The sequence below is a fragment of the Microcebus murinus genome, chromosome 7, assembly GCF_040939455.1.
Source record: "Microcebus murinus isolate Inina chromosome 7, M.murinus_Inina_mat1.0, whole genome shotgun sequence".
NCBI classification, from domain to species: Eukaryota; Metazoa; Chordata; class Mammalia; order Primates; family Cheirogaleidae; genus Microcebus; species Microcebus murinus.
In genome coordinates, this window is record NC_134110.1 from 97,336,333 (window position 1) to 97,351,970 (window position 15,638).

The window sequence follows — 15,638 nt, forward strand, 5'->3', positions numbered from 1 at the left end:
TCGGGGTCACCGTCTCACTCACACTTTTAACCATCCTCCCATGCTTCATCTCTGCCCTCTTGGTACCTGATACCTGCAATTTCAGAACTTTTTGGAAGTCCCATGACTTAAGTTGGTTTTCCCCTGAATGGTACCTTCTCTGAAGGTATCTGACATTCTGATTTGTGAATACTGCTAATTCCTCCCCTCCACTTTCCATTCCTTACAGATTTGTTCCTATCTCTTCTCTGCTTTTATGTCTCTCCAGTTTGCTTTCGTCTGTGGGTTTTACCATTTAAAAATATTTTTATTAACATTGTAGTGGTGTTTTCAAGAGGAAGTGAAATAAGCATATAACGTGTAATCTGACATACTTAATTTAAACATCTTGCTCTATTATATCAGAACTTCAGTGTTCTTCTCAACTCCCACACTTTTCATAAATGCTTTCCTCTGTAACTCCAGATGCTGTTTATGTTTCCTGGTCCATACCAGGAAACAAACAAAATGTCTGCTTTCCGTTCCTTGCCATATATTTGTTTCTATAGCCATACAACTAAATTAATATTTTTTTATTGCCTTGTTTTCAAAAGTTTAAATCACTTAAAAAAGAACTACATTACAGTCCCATTCAAAACTTTAAAAAGAACTACATTTCAATCCCATGCAGTTTAGTTTACTTATTTTACTTAAAGTGTTAGGTAGATTGTTACAGGAGGGTATTTAAAGATCTGTCTCCTAGAGGCGAGAGTAACAAGATAAACCCAGAGGACCATGAGACAGGACACTAGAGTGGTTGTGTGGCAGGGGAGAGGTAGAGAAGCCCGGCATGTTCAGTCAGGGGAAACAAATGATGAAAATTCAGTTAGTGGGAAAGCTCTGAGCTTTGTTCAGGCAATAATAGTTTAATTTCAAGAAATGCAGGGTTTCTGTAAAGGATAGTACACCCACCTGGTGAATGATTTCTTTCTTGGCATAGCAGTTATTTGACCACAAGGCAGGCCAGTCTGTGCGTGTCCCACCCCACTGGGTAGAGAGGAGTGCCTGGCATATGATATATTCTTCATAAGTGCTTGTTAAATTCATGAATGGAAAAGTACTTTGGGATCAAACATTTTAAATATCCTGCTTTCTTATACTTTCTAAAAATAAACATGAAAATAAAGCTGTTTGTTTTCACCCCCGTGTTTAGATTTTCCTTGCTGCTGCTTAACTTGGAGGAGTACTACTTTGAGCAACATACAGCTAGTCATATTCTGCACAAGGGCCATCACAATGAAAGGTAGGAAAGCTTTGGGATCTCTATGGACCAACAGACTTTTCTGATATCTGATATGTTAAAAAATTAAATATATGGTCATATAGGGTTTTTTCATCTTCTTATTAGGAAAGTAATGAGAAGAGCGGATTTATAAGTTGCTGTCATAACTTCAAATATTTTTCAAAGCTAAAAAGCATTCATTCTAATTTTTCTAAGGTTGTGGGTATCTTAAATCAGCTTGATGGAACTCTATCTCATCATTTTTTCTTTGCATTTCTCTTATAGTTATGCACTCTCCTTTGCTCTCAATTATTTGAGAGCAAAGTGTTATAAAGTAATTATTATAAACCACAAGAGTGGTATGAAGTCAGTACTTTCAAAGTGAATAATGCAATTTGAACTAGAAGCAAAATATGATTTCTCAATATTTTGATAACTACTACTATAAAAACATATTGTTTCTTTGAGCTTACCTTTTGGAGTTAGACGTGCTACCATTGAGCCACGAGCTCCTTGAGCTTAGCTTTTGAAAGCTATGTACAAAAATGTGTAATAATATTTTTTGTTTGTTTGTTTAAAATGGCAATTTGGAATTAACTAAGATGAAAGTTGTTCCAGCAAAAATATATCTGCTAAGGATTTCCTTTTGGGAGGTTACTTAACACCAAAGGCCACAACTTAGAAAATGCTTTGACATTAGATAGTTTTATTTTTATTGTTCTTCAGGTTGTATTCTTAAAAGATCAAAAACATGTAGTATTTGTTTAAATATAAGCCAAGTAAAAGTCACTTGACTTTGTTTGGTACCTTATGATATATCTATTTACTTAGCATTCAATCTAATTAGACAATTACTATTCTCTGAACACAGTACCTTGCTTTCTTACCTCTGAAATTTTGCTCATATTCTTTTTCCTAATTTCATGCTTATTTTTCTCCTAACATTCTTCTGTCCTATATCATAATAATGCCTTGCTTAAAATTAAATGTCTTTATTACTAAAACACAAATATAGGATAGAAAGCTGAAACCTGTTTTTATAATTTTGAAGTTATTATTAGGGCAAAAAGCACAACCCTATGGAATTTGGTAATATCTAGAAAGATTTCATGTGCATTAACATGTTGATATAGCATTGATATTTAGGATACTATTTCAAAGATACAATGGCAAATATGTAAGTGGACATATGTATGAGATTAGTTATTGCAGTTCTACTTGTAGTAGCAAAAGACCAGAAACAATTCATAGGAGACTGACTGAACCAACTGATGGTATGTGATGTCCACATAACCTGGTACTATGCAGCTCTGACAGGGTATGAAGTTCTGTGTAATGCTATGGAGTGATCTCTGGCATGTACTAAGTATAAAAATCAAGGAAGAATTATTATTTGATTATTTTTTTAAAATTCTAAACATAAACTAAAAGCTAAGGAAAATGGTTATCCAGTCAGAAGAGAGAGGGATCAGGAAGATAATATAGAGATGGAAACTAGATTTCTCCAAATGTGCCTTATTTTATAACTTTGATTTTAGAGCCATATAAATATTTTATAGATTTTTAATGTAGACTTAATTTTAAAAAGAAACAGTAAATCCTAAAAATTAAAGAGAAAATGAAACAAGTAAACTTAACTATAAAGTTAGAGAGTTAATCACAGAGAATTATTTTAATCAACTTCACAATACAGCGATTTGATGAAAAAGAATTACAAAGTTGTAAACTTTTCAGTAGTATTGTTATTAATAGTATAATGTTGGTATTATTATTTTGAAACTAATTTATAGACACATGCACATAGATTTATATAGTTGGATAAACCAATTGAATAATTATGTTAATGCTAAGACCAAGATTTTCAGTATAAAAGTGATGTAAATATAATATTAAGGCCAGGCATAGTGGCTCACACCTGTAATACTAGCACTTTGGAAGGCCAAGTCAGGAGGATCACTTGAGGCCAGGAGTTTGAGACCAGCCTGGGCAACATAGCGAGATGCTGGCCCTGTCTCTACAAAATATAGAAAAATTATCTGGGCATGGTGACACATGCCTGTAGTCCCAGCTGCTCGGGAGGCTGAGGCAAGAGGATCACTTGAGGCTAGGAGTTTTAGGCTATAGTAAGCTATGATTGCACCACTGCACTCCAGTGTGGGTAACAGAGCAAGACCCTATCTCTAAAAAAAATAATAATAAATAAATAAATAAATAAAATATCAAGTTAAATAGAGTGTTGTAATCTTGCATTTGAATTGGAAATACCTGTATGGATTCATGCACTTTTTCCTTTTTTTCCCCTAACTTTATTGATATAATTAACAAATATTAATACAAATCATGTATATTTAAAGTATACAACGTGATGTTTTGATGTAAGTATATGTTGTGAAATGATTACCACAGTCTAACATAACCATCTACCCACATAGTTACCTTCTTTTTTGTGAGTGTGGGTGAGAACATTTAAAATCTACTTTTTGAGCTAATTTCAAGTGTAAAGTACAGTATTATTAACTACAGTCAATGGCTGTACATTAAATCTCCAGATATAATGTACTCACTCTCACTTATCCTGCATAATGGAAAATTGTATACTTTGGCCAAAATTTCCCAATTCTCCAACCCCCTAAGCCCTGGCAATAACCTTCTATTCTCTGCTTCTATGAATTCAACTTTTTTAGATTCCACGTGACATCATGCAGTATTTGTCTTCTGTGCTTGGTTTATTTCACTTAGCATAAGGTCCTCCAAGTTCATCTACGTTGTCAGAGATGACAGAATTTCCTTCTTTTCTAAGGCTGAATAATATTCCATTGTTTACATATACATGTGTATGTTTATATATTTTTATATATAATCATATCTTCTTTATTCTTCTGTTGATGGACACTTAGATTGATCCTAAATCTTGGCTATTGTTAGAATAATGCTATAAAAAGCATGGGAGTACAGGTATATCTTCAACATACTGACTTCATTTCTTTTGAATATATACCCAGAAGTGGGATTGCTGGATCATATAGTAGTTCTATTTTTAAGTTTTTGAGGAACTTCCATACTGTTTTCCATAATGGATGGAATAAATTACATTCCCACCAACAACATGCAAGGATTCTTTTCTCCACACCTCACCAACATTTGTTAGCTTTTGTATTTTGATAATAGCCATCCAAACAGGGTGAGGTGATGGCTCAATGTGGTTTTGATTTGCTTTTCTCTGATGATTAGGGATGTTGAGCATCTTTTCATATTCATGTTGGCCATTTGCATGTCTCCTTTTGAGAAATGTCTATTGAGGTGCTTTGCCCATTTTTAAGTAGGCTATTTGTTATGTTAATATTGAGCTATTTGAGTTCCTTATATATTTTGGATATTAGTCCCTGATCAGATACATAGTTATCCAACATCAGATACATAGTTTCCAAATATTTTCTCTGATTCTTCACTGTGTTGATTGTTTCTTTTGCTACAGAAGCTTTTTAGTTTGATGCAATCCAATTTGTCTATTTTTGTTATGTTGCCTGTGTTTTGAGGATTATAGCCAAAAAATCATTGCCCAGACCAATTTCAAGAAGCCTTTCTCTTATATTTTCTTCTAGCAATTTTACAGTTTCAAGACTTATATTTGTCTTTAACCCATTTCAAGTTGATTTTTATATGAGAATAAGAGTCCAATTTCATTCTTCTGCATGTGGATATCTAGTTTTTCCAACACCATTTATTGAAGAGACTATCATTTTTTCATTTTGTGTTCTTGGCACTTTCATCTACAATCTGTTGATTGTAAATTTGTGTATTTATTTCTGGGTTCTCTATTCTGTTCCATTGGTCTATAAGTCTGTTTTTGTGCCAGTATGATACCATTTTGATTACTATAGCTTTATAGTATATTTTGAAATCAGGTAGTTTGATGCCTCCAGCTTTGTTCCTCTTGCTCAAGATTGCTTTGGCTATTTTGAGTCTTTTGTGGTTCCATACAAATTTTAGGATTGTTTTTTTCTATTTCTGTAAAAAATGCCGTTGGGATTTTGATAGGAATTGCCTTTAATCTGTAGATTGCTTTGGGAAGTATGGACATTTTAACAATACTAATTCTTTCTATCCACTAACACTGGATGTCGTTCCATTTGTTTGTGTCTTCTTCAGTTTCTTTCATCAGTGTTTTACAGTTTTCAGAGTACAGATCTTATACCTCCTTAGTTAAATTTATTCTTAAGTATTTTATTTTTCAATTTTTATTTTTCAATTAAGAATTGTTTTCTTAATTTCTTTTTTGGATAGTTCATTGCTAGTGTATAGAAGCACAACACTGATTTTTATATATTAATTTTGTATTCTGCAACTTCACTAAAGTTGTTTATTAGTTGTAACAGTTTTTTGGTAGCATCTTTAGGGTTTTTTTTCTCTCTCTCTCTTTTTTAAAGACAGGATCTTGCTCTGTTGCCCAGGCTAGAGTACAATGTACAGTGGCATCATCATAGCTCATTGCAACCTAAAACTCCTGGGCTCAGGTGATCTTCCTGCCTCAGCCTCCTAAGTGGCTGAGACTACAGGGGTGCACCACCACTCCCAGCTAATTTTTCTGTTTTTTGTATAGATGGAGTCTGGCTTTTGCTCAGGCTGGTCTCAAACTCCTGGCCACAAGCAATCCTCCTGCCTTGGCCTCCCAAAGTGCTGGAATTACAGGAATGAGCCACTGTTCCCAGGCAAGAGTTCTCTCTGTATAAAATCATATTGTTTTGAAACAATAGCAATTTAACTTCATTCCAATTTGGACGCCTTTTATTTCTTTTTCTTGCCTAATTGCTCTGGGTAGGATTCTCAGTACTATGCTGAATAGGAGTGGCAAGAGTAAGCACTCTCGTGTTATACCTGTGTACTTTTCTCTTTAAATGAAAGCATTTCTTGCCTCTATCTTCTGAAAAAGCCTAGAAACAACTCAGTAGCAATCAGCACTAAAATTGAGGTCTCTGAATACCACTTCCCACTAAAAGGATTAGGGCTTTTTGGAGAAATGGCTAATTCTGTGGCCGGGGCAGGAGATGTGTGAGATGGGCCTGTAACATCCTGTTGTACAGGCAAGCAAGGAAAACATCAAAGACTTACTGTAAAGAAATTGAAAGGACACAGGGCCAACTTGAAGAGGCTAACACTGGACCAAAATGGAACAAATTGAGTATCAAAAAAGAATAATATCTTCAGTGGACTGAAATGTGTCAAATGTTAAAATCCATGAGTGCATAATGATAGAGCCATGTGTATGTGTGTGTATATAATCCTAGTCAGTTAGAATACCTTCAAAGGGTAGGACACCAACTCATTTTTCTGAAACTTAATAAAGAATCAAGCATTTTTCCTATTTTCCTTGTACAAATTGTACTTCAGGGTAACCAAATTGCTGTTAAGTAAAGTTTTTGTGTTGACAAATTCTAGCTAATAAACACAGAAGGAATGATAAAATTTCAATCCCCAATGAAAGAATGGATCTATACCAGGGGTTGGCAAACTACCGCCCTTGGGCCAAATCTGAGCTGCCGCTTGTTTTTATAAATACAGTTTTACTGGAACACATCCAAGCCCATTTGTTTACGTATTGTGTGTGGCTGCTTTCCCCTACGACAGCAGAGTTGAATAGTTGTGACAGAGACCATATGGCCCATAAAGCCAAAAACATTTACTATCTGGCTCTTCACAGAAAAAGTTTGCCAACTGCTGATCTAGAGAGTAATCCTCAGAGGTTGCTAAAGCTGCGGGGTGAGAAGCTGCTGAGTGCAGGAAGGCTCCAGGTAGAATGCGTAGCATGTGACAAACTCAGGGTTGTAAGTGAGCAAGTTTGAATGTCCCTAGTACCTTCTTATGAGTAGACCATTGATTTAATGTAACACATTTTGGCAAGGAAATGCCAAAATGGTAGACAGGAAAGGCCAAAATGGTAGACATGAAAGGCCAAAATGATAAACAGGAAAGGCCTTGTCTGGACTTTATCCTGTAGGCCAGGAAGCCATAGCCATATTTGTAAACAAGGAAGGATATGAGATTTCTTTGGTAGAGGAAGAATTGGGTAGGGAAGGAGGTATAGGGAGGCAGAAGTGGGGAGAGCAATTAGGCTCTTTTAAGGGTATGAGTGAAGTAACTGCTTCAGTTAAGGCAGGGAGACAAGAGAACCCTGGGGTGGCAGAGTAAGAGAATGCACCAGGACACCAAGGAATGCCTAAGAGAACAAATCAAAATGTCATTTAAATGGTTTTAAAGAACCAAGGATCTTCAAAGTTTTACATGTAGACAAAATGTACTCATGGAAATTGACCTCCAGGGGATTTTTTTTTTTATAAGGCATTAATATTTCAGTGTCTCTTAACCTGTGTTCTGACTACAGAAATAATAAGCTGTTGTCTTGGTTTGATCATTGATAAAAGGCATCCAATCAATTAAAAAAAGAAAGTGTATAGATTGCTTTAAAAATAATGAACAAGTTTTCTTTTTTTGTTTTTGAGACAGAGTCTCACTCTTACTCTCCTGGGTAGAGTGCAGAGGTGTCATTGTAATGCACTGCAACCTCAAACTCCTGAGCTCAACCAGTACTCCTGCCTTGGCCTCCCAGAGCACTAGGATTACAGACATGAGCTACCACACCCAGCAGAACAAGTTGTCTTAAGTGTGTAGATTTTTCTTAGCTTTAGGCAAGTGATGCAAATTGACCAAAACTAGTAATTGCCTCTAAAATGCTCAGACAGGTTTCTTTCCAAAATCCACTGAAGCTATATGAATGTTCCAAGAAATAATAAAATGGTAGAGTCTATAACTTATTTATTTGATTCTATAGAAGTAGCCTGGTAGTCTTCAAAATTGCTTATTATCATGGAACAAATTTTTTCCTGAATTCCCACATACCTCAAATCACTGTTAAAAGCATTTTATGTGCTAAATTCAAACTCTTTTATTTTTTCCATGATTATACAAGAAAAAAATCCCCTTACCTATTCAATTTTAGGTATTTAATATTACCTTCTGAATAGTTCTTATACAGGGAATTATTATAAAAGCCAACAGAATTTACAGGATAGATTCAGCATTTATTTTAGTTTTCCTTTCAGAGTAGTGGTGAGGACCAAATAAGGTAATAAAAATAAAATGCATGAGGCAGCGCTCAACAAGTCAAACTGTAAAGACAATATGGACAGATTTCTCTAACCTCTAGGTAGGTGGAGATGGGGGAAAACAGTTTGTTATTTTTTTCCAAACTTTCATACCCTTCTTTATAATTGTGTTGTTGATCTTTTATTAGTTGACATTTTAGTAACCTACTTTCTCAATTGTATCATGATTATTTTGTGACTTTTGTTATGTTTATTAAATAATATTTTGTACTTTGATCCCTAGAAGAATCAGAGGCTCTTTAAAGATATGTTCAAAATCAGTGATTTTTGAACCGGATACAATATCCCAGCCCATCATTAAGGTAAACACATTTTAAATGTGAACAAAGATGTTCCTATTTTTGTGTATATTTTACTTTTGCTTATTTTTATAATATTTTTCTCTCAATTTTATCCAGATTCCTTTGAGAGATTGTATAAAAATAGGAAAACATGGAGAAAATGGAGCCAATAGACACTTTGCAAAGTATGTTATTTTCACTAACTTTAATTTTACTTCAACCAAAAAAACTATATATATTTAATGACTTTTATCTATATTTTAGGGCAAAATCTGGGGAGATTTCACTCCTTTTCAGTCAGGTAAGAAGCACATAGTATAGGTGCTGAGAATCGGGAAAAAAAAAAGGAACATAGTAAATTTTTTTTAGAATGTGAATGAACATTTATGTATTTATGTTTTAGTATGATGAAATTATTTCTAGAAATATAAAATGAAGACTATTGGAATAGATATTTAAATACTTTTAACATTTAATCATTGAGAAAAACATTTGTGTAAAGATGGGCTCTCTAATGGAATCCCGAATGTCTGCTAAGTGTGTGGTAGCTGCCGCTCAGGAGCTCTGACAGCGTATGAGGGTTGAGATGAAGGGATGGCAGTTCCTCCTCTAGCCTCCTAGTTGTTTACAGGATGAGAGGCCAGCACCAGACTACTTACACAGTCTCAGGGACAACCAAGGCAATCACTAAGACAACCAAGGGATCACTAGTCCTGTATCATTATGTCTCTTTGGGGTCAGGACCTTTTGTTCATTCAAAATCTGTACCACATACATTTCTGCACCCACCACTGCGCTCAGCACAGCACTGGCAATACCAGACCAATTAAGACATAGTTTTCTTTTGTTGCATCATTAATTGATGGATAGACTTTTTAAAAACTGTAAATAAGAAGGGAGTAGAGGGCTTCTACCACCTTCTTTTGGCTCTGGATTTCACCTTCTTCATCTTTAAAATGAAGGAGTGAGCCTTTACTCTCTGCAAAGCCCTCGTTCCTTGAGGTGTTCAGAGAAAAGCTGTGGGAAACAAAGACACACAGATCTCTTGACCTCCGGACTCAGCCTAAAGCCCCTGCCATATGGCAGTACATGGAGAGTCTTGAGGACACTGGTGAGGAGGAGAGAGTGCTCCAAGCGCTGTTTGGATCACCCAACGCCTTTGTTTATGGAAACATTATTACTGATTCTGGTCCGCCCCTGTGCCTTCATGTCTATGTTAGGATTCTACTTTATAATCTTGTTCTAGAAAGTCCGTATCTTGAAAGGAAGAGGTACTTTTTCAGTTGGAAGTAGGTTTTTCATTATAAAATTATATATTTCAGTTATTTTAGTAAAATTTTAATAACTTTGGGCTTAGAAATAAAGCCCTAAAATCCTTCCACCTACATTTAATAGTTAGTTGAAAAGGTCTCATATCAAATCAATTCAAATTCAGCTTAACACCAAGGGGTGCCTAGACACAAGATACTCTTTGAAATGTTGTTTTAAGCTTCTCGTATCAAGTGCACAACCAGGCAACTTTTATGTGTTTTGATTACTTAGTAGGTCACAGGGTCTCAGAAATATGTTATGGTGCTCTACACTTAGAGAGTTTTGCTTCCAGATTTTCTGTTGCTGCTAGAATAAAGAGAAAGCTGTGTGTGTGTGTGTGTGTGTGTGTGTGTGTGTGTGTAAATGATAATTTTAACCCATGCATTGAATAAGTATTGTATTCAAGGCTCTGGAGATACAGGGAAGAACAAAGCATCGAAGTCTCTCTCCCCATGGACTTTAGTTTTCAATGGAGGAGACAAAAAATAAACATCTCCTCTAATCTCAGGTAGTGATAAATGCTATGAAGAAAATGAAAGCAGGACAAAAGGATAGAAAACAATAAGGAATATTACCATGTTGCTTTAGGTGGAGTGGTTAGGGTTGCCTGGCTGAGAAGGTACCACTGGATAAGAGACTCAGACAGTATGAGGAAGTGAGGCCCGAGATTATCTTAAGTGCTGGTGGTGGGGAGAGACACACTTCCCCAGGTGGGTGTGTCCTCCAGGGGTGGAAGGCACAGGAGAGTGAGTGCACCAAGGGCATGGAAAGCAAGGAGAGTGTTCAAAGAGAGGCTGGAACAGGGGCAGCGACCATGTCATGAAGGGCCTTGCAGGCCAGGGTGAGGATTTAGAATAAAGCACAAAGAAAATCCATGGAGAGCTGAAAGAGAAGGGACACGTCTGATTTGTATGTATTTACAAATCTTTCTGGAGGCTTGGCAGAGAACATGCTGTATGGGGGCACGAGTGGAAGTCAGGAGGCCCTTTGGGGCCTGCCAGAAACCCCGGCGTTTTGGACCAGGATGGTGAGAGGTGATCATCGTCTGGATATATTCTGAAAAATAACCTACCAGATGTGCTGCTGGATTAGTTGCAGGAAACAAAGGAGAACAATCAGTTAGGACTGACTCCATCCGTACAGGAGCGCCTTTTATTGCAGTAAAGGAGCAGGCTTGGTTTAGAGTGTGGGGTTTAAGAAGCCTGGCAGACCTCCAAGAGATGCCCAGCAGGCATTAGGATGCATTTACCTGGGTTTGAGAGAGGAGGCTGAGGCTAAAAAGATAAACTGCCATGTAAAAGTTTCCTTTTTAAAGCCTTGGGGCTAGATGAGATTCCCTAGGGACTGAGTGTGGACAGAGAGGGCTGATGACTAAGACCCTGCAGCTTTGTAACATAAGAGGTTGGGAAAAGAGCAGAGTCCAGAAGCAGACAGAAGGAGCAGCTAGTGAGGTTGGAGAGAACCAGGACCAGGTGTCTGGGAAGCCATGTGGAAAACTACTTCAGGAAGAGCCATCAGCTCCATTACTTGCTGTGAGAGAGAGAGTCAAGGAAGACTTGAGAATTGATTATTGGATTTGGTGATATGAAGATCTTATGTACTTTGTGTCACCATCTGAGTGGTTCCAGTAGCATAGTAGGGATGGAAACCTGTCATAGGCCCAAGAAAAAGTACAGACAGCTCTTGCAAAGAGTTTTTCCAGAAAAAGGAACAGAGAAATGACAAAAGGAGGATGTGAGACCAAGGGGAAGTGTGTGTGTGTGTGTGTGTGTGTGTGTGTGTGTGGATGTGTGTGTGTGTGTGTGGTGGTGGTGGGGGTTGTGGTTATCTGTGGTTTGCTTGAAAAGGGATAGGGTGCAACATATAATCCTAGGAGCAAAGTTTTTGAATAGCTGACAGGTGAGGGAAGGCCCACATTCGGTGCCCTCTAGAGGGGCTGGCCTTGGAGGGTCAGGGAGACCCCACTGTTAGAAAGGAAAGGCAGGGTTAAGGGTGTAGGTGTGAAGAAACAGATGCCTCTGGTGGGTGGTGTTGCCTGTTTCACAGATTGTTAATATCAAGTATGAGGACGGGAGGCCTGGTGCATATGAAAACACCATGTGCCCAGATCACCTCTAGGGAAGAGATGCCTCTGTATGTTAATGAATGTATTTTATACCATAGTAAATTTGTTTTGCCCATTTCTTAGAAAATCAGCATTTACATTAGCTTCTTTCCTCTGTCTACTTGGTCACTTGGTACAAGTGATGACATTCATAAAACATCTTAGAGATGTATTCAGTGATTATTGCTATCTTGTTGCCTGGATTCATCTCTTTTTAATTTAATACTTTTTGTTTTAAAATAGAACTTTAAAGCAATACTAATATTAATGCAAGTACTTTTGGAAATAGAGATTATGTAAACAATAATTTAAAACATTGGATTTATAATATCCTAATTTATAGTTTCTCTTTACAGTGAAATATTTTAGTCATAATTTTACTAAAATTGATTTGTCATTCTCAGGTATATTTCATTAAAGAACATAATGTTGTGGCACCATATAAAATAGAAAGGGTAAGTAAAGCCTTTCATGTATTCCCAGTAATTTATTTAGTAATTTTGAGCAATAAGATTTTGCAACTCTATTAAGATCTTTAATTAAATATAATAATAGTGGGTATTTAAAAGCTTATTACCTAGCAGTTATAGCAAAATTACCCAAGGGAGCCATAGACTTTAGTCCCAGAGAATTCAATTAACTTTTGACTTAAAGAAAAAAATGTGACTAATAGGAAAAAAAATTAAATGATTAGATTAGAAATTGAAATCAGAATATGAATCATTTCTAATTTTATTTACTGGGTATTACTGAGAATTTTTCCCCAGCATGTTACGGAAATTTTATTTAAAAAATATTTGATAAGTATTTATAGGTTATAACATACTCTTGAGAACTCAGTAATAATTTATAAGTACCCTTAATTAGGTAGAATCTATGAGAGGACTTGAATACAAGGTCTGGTTCCCCAGGACATTTCAAATAAACATAGACATTTCATTTAAGCATTCTGTGCCTTAATTCTTTATGCTTTAGCTTAATATACAGTAAAGGGACAGCTCCTACTAAAAGAATTTTTATGGGACCTGGGGATAGGGCTAGTGCTTCTTATAATGACACCACTGTGAGGAAAAGGTACCCTTTCTGGGCAAACACAGACCGAATCTCGTTCCCAGTTTCAGATCAGCCTATAGTGTTTTAGCCAGAAGTTTATGGACTGCACAAACTGTATTATGCAGTGGCCTTTGGGTTTTATGGACAAGAAACACTTGCATGTTCTCATTTGTCAGAAATTGCAAATACTGAAATTTAATTATTCTGTGGTGCTGTTGGCATATTGGGCAGAGCAGTTTTTCACTGTGTGGGGCAGACCCTTATATTTAAGTCTCTTCCTAACAAATAAATGCCTCTAGTACGCTGCTCCCCCTGTTGTTGTTACAGTACCTCCACACATTGACTAAAGACCCTGGGAGCAGTGGGACACACTCCCCCCCACAAGTAGAGAACCAGTACATGGGGTGCTCTCCCTCGTAAGATTCTCCCAAGACCCAACTGAACTGCAAAGCTACACATGGTCTCTTGAAAAATAGACATTTCCTTTATGTGAAAGGAAATAAGAGTGAGATTATCTAAGCAAAGAAAAACTCTTTTGTTCTAATATGAACTAGAATACCAAAGGATTCTCAGATTAAACATTGTAACGGAGGGGAGTGACAACAGAGAGATGGCAGAATAGGAACCCCAGTCACTCCTTCCTCCTGTGAAGACACTGATTCAACAACACGCAGACCCAACACACAGAGAAATCCAGAAACCAGTTAGGAGGACCCTGGACCCCAAGTGAGCATAAAACCAACCACATCATAGGAAAACCTGTGGCACTTACTTCTATCCTTCTAGCACAGTGCCATGTGATTGGGAGGAAACTCCCAGCTTCTGGCTTCACCCTGGAGAGGGAAAAAGAAGACTGGATCATACATCCAGTGTTCTGACGTTTCAGAGGGCTGCCTAAGGGACTGGCTTCTGTCTGACCTGTCACAGAATGTGGGTGAAACCCTGCATACTCTAGATGCCTGGGGGCCACAGAGAGAAAAATTGTGGGGTGGCATGCTGCTGCTTCAGAGGACCTGTGGTACAGTAGACAGACACCAGACAGAACAAATGACTCCAAGCTCCTGAAAAAAAGAAAGCAGTAAATCTCTCTGATTAGGAATCTACATGCTTAAGTATAGAGAAGAGAATCCACAGCAAAGATTTGAGAGGCCTCCAGCATCTCTACCCAGGCTGATTGGCAAAGGTCATTCTCTGCATGAAGCCAGTCCATAGAGAAGAGACTGGGGGAAGTAACTGTTTTTTCAAATATGCTGATACCAGCATAATGTTGTAGGGAACACAAAAGAATCAGGGAGAAATGTCCCAATCAAAGGAACAAAATAAATGTCCAGAAACAAACCCTAAGGAAAAGGAGATATATGAATTACCTGACAAAGAATTCAAAATAATTGTCATAAAAATGCTTAATGAGTTCAGAAGAATGATGCATGAACAAAATGAAAATTTCAACAAAGAGACAGAAAAAATGAAAAAGAACCAAACATAAATTTTGGAGCTGAAGAATACACTAACTTAACTGAAAATTTCACTAGAGGGGTTCAGAGCAGACTTGATCAAACAGAAGAAAGGACAAGCAAACTCGAAGACAGGTCATTTAAAATTATTCAGTCAGAGGAGCAAAAGGAAAAAAAATGCAAAAAAGTGAAGAAAGCCTAAGGGACTAATGGGATACCATCAAGTAGACCAGATACATAGTAAGGGAGTCCAAGAAGAAGAGAGAGAGAAAGGATCAGATAGAGTATCTAAAGAAATAGTGGCCCAAAACTTCTCAAATCTGATGAAGAAGATGAAGATTTAGATTTAAGAAGTCTAATGGACTCCAAAGATGGAACAATCCAAAGATGTCCGCACCAGGACACATTATAATCAAATTGTCAGAAGTCAAAGACAAAGAGAGAATTTTGAAAGCAGCAAGAGAAAAGTAACTGGTTCCATACAAGTGAACCCTCATAAAACTACCAGTGTATTTTTAAGCAGAAAGTGTGCAGGTCCTAAGGGAGTTGGATGATAGATTCAAAGTACTAAAGAAAAAATAATGCCAACAAAGAATACTCTGACAAAACTGTCCTTGAGAAATGAGGGAGAGGTAAGGCAATAGCAGAGAGAATTCATTACCATGAGACCATCTGCTAAAGCAGTTCCTTCAAGTTAAAACAAAAAGATGCTAAAAGCCGGGCGAGGTGGCTCACACCTGTAATCCTAGCTCTCTGGGAGGCTGAGGCGGGCGGATTGCTCGAGGTCAGGAGTTCGAAACCAGCCTGAGCAAGAGCGAGACCCCGTCTCTACTATAAATAGAAAGAAATTAATTGGCCAACTAATATATAGAGAAAAAAATAACCGGGCATGGTGGCACATGCCTGTAGTCCCAGCTACTTGGGAGGCTGAGGCAGGAGGATTGCTTGAGCCCAGGAGTTTGAGGTTGCTGTGAGCTAGGCTGACGCCACGGCACTCACTCTAGCCTGGGCAACAAAGCGAGACTCTGTCTCAAA

General features: G+C 37.2%; 1 protein-coding gene across 4 annotated transcripts in view; it reads left to right on the forward strand.

Annotated features, from left to right (window-relative positions):
- The window catches only part of NSMAF (neutral sphingomyelinase activation associated factor), a 62,313-nt gene that overhangs the window by 9,887 nt on the left and 36,788 nt on the right, over positions 1-15,638 (forward strand). For all 4 annotated transcript variants that reach the window (XM_020288796.2, XM_012746582.3, XM_012746583.3 and 1 more), the window contains exons 2-6: positions 1,172-1,261; positions 8,624-8,702; positions 8,799-8,866; positions 8,946-8,982; positions 12,501-12,551. In XM_020288796.2, coding sequence (XP_020144385.2) covers positions 1,172-1,261; positions 8,624-8,702; positions 8,799-8,866; positions 8,946-8,982; positions 12,501-12,551 — 325 coding nt within the window. The remainder of the gene's footprint in view (positions 1-1,171; positions 1,262-8,623; positions 8,703-8,798; positions 8,867-8,945; positions 8,983-12,500; positions 12,552-15,638) is intronic.